This window comes from Amblyomma maculatum, chromosome 2, assembly GCF_055883805.1.
Source record: "Amblyomma maculatum isolate TAMU_Amacu chromosome 2, ASM5588380v1, whole genome shotgun sequence".
In the NCBI taxonomy this organism is placed as follows: Eukaryota; Metazoa; Arthropoda; class Arachnida; order Ixodida; family Ixodidae; genus Amblyomma; species Amblyomma maculatum.
In genome coordinates this window covers 80,360,945-80,365,285 of record NC_139345.1, presented here as the reverse complement: position 1 = coordinate 80,365,285, position 4,341 = coordinate 80,360,945, and the positions used below count along the sequence as shown (strand labels likewise).

General features: G+C 46.9%; 1 protein-coding gene across 1 annotated transcript; it reads left to right on the top strand.

Moving 5' to 3' along the window:
• Window positions 1–1,068: 1,068 nt before the first annotated feature.
• On the top strand, window positions 1,069–3,712 carry LOC146199107 (uncharacterized). The gene has a single exon (XM_084594593.1). It carries the CDS (start codon window positions 1,196–1,198, stop codon window positions 3,020–3,022), a length of 1,827 nt encoding a protein of 608 aa, XP_084450719.1. The 5' UTR covers window positions 1,069–1,195; the 3' UTR covers window positions 3,023–3,712.
• Window positions 3,713–4,341: the final 629 nt, after the last annotated feature.

Sequence of the window (4,341 nt, the reverse complement as noted above, 5' to 3'; positions counted from 1 at the left end):
TAAAGTTATGGCAAAGTGGGCTGTGAGAGGCAGGTTCAGTGCTGTCTGGACATTTTATACAGCTGCTATTTTCGGTCGTTACTGAGGTCATCAGTAAATGCAAATTGAACATGACTGATTATAATGCTGATGTGCAATTGTCAAAGTATTGCTGTACTTTTTTTTTTTTTTTATCAGGTATCCCTTTGTGAAGAAATCTGCAAGAGCAAGCATGCAGCCTGTTTTATCTGAGGTAAGTTATATTTTTTAATGCAGTTGATTGCTGCAGTGAAGGACTCTTCTATGCAGAGATCGACGCACCCAGTAACAGCAACATGGTCTGGAGTGCCATTAAAGATGAATAAAGCCATGGTTTGTCACCAGCTCGTGGCTTGTGTCCTGTGTGCCTTGTTCTTGGGCGGCAGCAAGTTATGCACTATTTCTTAGCTGCTGATTGGCTGGAGTTTTGATTTGGGCTTGCTGCTCCGTTTATCGTTCTACCTCGATTTAAATAAAGGGATTCGATTAATTACTATGAGAGCCAGCGTGGGAAGAGGACGAAACAAGAAAGGTAAATTCGGGGAGCCTGTCAGCGCTAGTGTTAGGTCGTCTTTGTGTTGCCTTTTAAATGTAATGAAGTGCAATATGGAAAAGCCTGCCTTCTATATATATCCATTTTTCCAACTATTTCTGGCAGCCTATTTCAGGTGCTTTCCGCGCTTATAGTAACCACTCGTATATCCCCCCTCTCCTTCCCCCACGAAAACGTGTTTGTAGCGAGCAGGCATGCAAACAAGACTTCAGGACTGGCGGCGTTTCATGACTGCGCTGGCGTGGTACCGCATGTAAATCTAAGCAGTGACTAAAATAAGCGGTATGATGGCAGCTGTAATAAAATGATGAGATTTAACGTCCGTAAAGCGGCTCGAATTGGAGGGTACGGACTGGGAGGGGTGCAAAACATTTATTGACGCAAGGGTATTGCCCCTTGGCCCCCTACTGTGTTGCGTTGCGTGCGCGCTTATATCAAAACCGAAACCACTGACGTTACCTGTTACGAAACTGGCGCACAGATTTGTAATGATGTGCCTGACGGCTTAATCCAGTTGGTTCAGTCGTTCAGTTTCGGAGTGGAACGCACCAACTGCCTGTGGTTGTGACAGTGGCGACCGCGGTTCATTCCCAACCAACGCACCTGCTTGAGCCTCATGGCAGGATGGAGGACTTGGAACGGTTTCGGCACCGGTGGGAGTCTGACGAGCATTGGTCCATGCGTCGGGAATTCATTCTCCTGCACCGAGGTCGGTTTTCGGAGAACCGACTGCTTGGTCTGGCTCAGGCGTTCGCAAACATGGAAATTCTTGGATGCATGTACCCGGCCGCTGTGACGGAGTTTGTGCGTAAGCTAGCGAAGGATGTGCCCAGGCCAGCGCGACCAAGCGTGCCACGATTTGCGCTGGTCAACTTCGCGAAGAGCAGCGCAACGCCGCCGCATGGGCTTTCGTCGGAAACACCGGTGCAGTCTTTCGTGTCCGACGTTGAGATCGAGGCAGGTGTCGCGTGCGAACCACGTAAACGAGGAGCCAGCCCCGATGCGACCGACTCTTGCATTGTTGCAAAGGTTGCACGCATGTCAGCAGACGAACAGCCGGCAAAAGCCGCCTCCGCGAGTTCTCAGTCAACCGTAGACATCACGGACGCCACCCGGCTCTCAAAATTTCAGGCAGTGACGCGGCTGATCAAAGATGAAGTTATCACAGGCCTCGACGGCCTCGACGTGATGCAGCAGGCTTTCTCACAGTGTGGTTTCAAGCTGAAATTCGAGGTGAGGCAGTCGGTTGAATGTGTCATCCGCGCCGATGGCGAAACTCTGGCCGTTGCTTCCGCTCCGAGCAAAAAGAAAGCAAAGTCTCTCGCCCTAAAATCAATCTGGGAGAAGTTCGCAAGTATTTGCCCCAGTCTGCCCAAGGACGTGCACATGCCTCATGAGAGCAAAAAAATTGACAAAGGTGTAAAGAAGGGATGTGTGAAAGGTAAACGCGCTCGCTTAAGTTTGCCACTGAAAAGGAGCAAGGCTGCAAAGAAACGTAATGCGAAGAGTAAGCGTATATTCCAGAGTTCGGTGCCTAGAAATGCTGACGTGTCTACTAAGCGCAAATGTGTTGCCAAAGGCACAGAGGAAGGTGGTGAGAGAAGTAAGCCTACTGGCCAGAGTTCAGCTGTCAGTGGCTTCCTTGACCTGGAGAAGCTTGTTGTGGTTGAAGGCACTAAGTCTCCCTGTGATGTCATGTCGACGCTGGCTATGACAGCTAGACAGAACCGGCTCAAAGCCAGATTTGATCTGCAGAGCACTGGGTCTGGGTTTGTGTGCACATACACGCTTGGGCAGCACATCATCAAGGAGGGAAGAGGCGCTACAAAGCAAGAGGCAAAGCGGAAAGCAGCTTCTGCATCTCTTGCATACCTCCAAAGCGTAGCTCCGACACTGAGGATAAAGCAGCTTGCCGATGGGGTTGGCCCTAAATTGACTAGAGACATGTTTGGAGGCCCTGAGGAGATAAGTGAGGAGAATATTGGCCACAGGCTGCTCAAAATGATGGGTTGGACTGGTGGTGGCATGGGAAAGGGGGGCAGTGGCATAGTCGACCCTGTGGTGCTGAAGGAAACGTGCGGCCGACATGGCCTAGGCTTTGGTTCTGAATGCTCTCCTCAGGTGGACAAGAATTTCAGCGATAAAATTCATCAAGTTTTGCAGGAGTATTCTCGCGCAGTGGTCTTGGAGGACCTTGTGTTTTCGCCAGAGTTCAGCAAAGAAGAGAGGCAGTACATCCATGCAACAGCCACGAAGTTTCGCCTCAGGAGTGTCAGCGTGAACAGCCCTTCAGGCAGGTGTCTCACTGTGGGTCACAGGATTCCTGCTCGCGAGATTGTGGACAAGATCCTGGCCTCGGGCCAGACAGAGAAATATGAACTTGTCATGCCTGGTGAGACTAGTGTTCCTGTTACAGGAACACTAGGTCAAACCAGTGATGAAAAGAAGTGACTGGGCACAGCTTGCCAAGGTGTGAACTGCAACCATATTAGCTAGTAAGTGCAAGCACTGACTGCTCATAGGAACTTTCTTGCTCTCAGGCATGTTAAACTGCAGAATTTTGTGCAAATAAACTGGACTTGTCCACATAGGTTCATGACAGAAGTAGCTGTTGTATCAAAAGGGGTATTCGGCTTTGTTTGCCAAAGGCAAATATCACGGTGAAAAAGGTGAAAGTACCTTCCAGTTCACTGAGCAATATGTTGTGCCTTCCCGTTCAATTTTCGCGACAAGCTGAGCTAGTACACATAGTCTTCCTAATTCAGAGCCAATCTTGTCTACATATACTTGAGGTGAGGAATTGACAGTGGCTGCACAGCAGTCATCCAGTAAACCATGAATATGCAGAGGATGTCCACAAATGGTCTAAATATCTAATGCCGTTTGTTGATATTCTGTGGAGATGTCAACTACTGCATGTGGATAGCAACTAGTAGATATCCATACAATATTTTAGGGTGTTCCTTTAGTAAAATATAAATGTGCTGAGAGGATCATCCCTGGACATTTTGTGGACACCTTTGAAAGTGATGTGTGCAGTCTTATTGTATGTGCATACACCATGCTTAATATTATTTAGGCCACACCACAGTGGTAGCATATATTGTGCTAAAGGGACATCTGCCTGACATGTAACATTATTGGCTTTTCCCATAAAATGGATATATATATATATATATATATATATATATATATATATATATGCAAATCTGATACTAGTGGGTTTATATAGAGTATATAGAGGCACCAGCAATGCGGCAGAAGGCAAGCCAGAGTTATCAGGAAGTCTGAACGAAGTGGAATCTTTTGAGGCCTTTGTGGAGTGCACAGAGAGGCGGCTATAGTTTTGGTAAATGCGAGAAGCGGTGAGATCGGCGAAATGCAGGAGTCATCGGGAAGTGCGAGAGGTCAGAGGGGAATGTGGGCAGCGAGTTCAACAGCTCAAAGGCTGCGCGAAAAAGAGACTTTCTTTGAGACCTTTTTTGTTCTTTTTTAGTTTTTTTTTTTTTTTTGTCAGATCCCTTTGTGTAATTTCCCATTGAAAAAGGGTACTGCCTCATTGCCATCGCCAAGTTTATATTTTTTATTTTTCTAATAGAGTTAAATTGGAAATACTGCAGAGGTGTTCCACAAATGCTTCACTACTAGAGAGGAATTTTCTTATTATTATATGCATTGTATTTCTCTAGGCATCATACTAATATACGTTTCCAGATAAAAACAAGTGTGGCAGAAAGGAAAGGATGTTTTAAATATGTTAAATCAGTGGT

Coding starts and splice junctions, on each gene's coding strand:
- LOC146199107 (XM_084594593.1), top strand. CDS start 1,196: ATGGAGGACTTGGAACGGTTTCGGCACCGGTGGGAGTCTGACGAGCAT.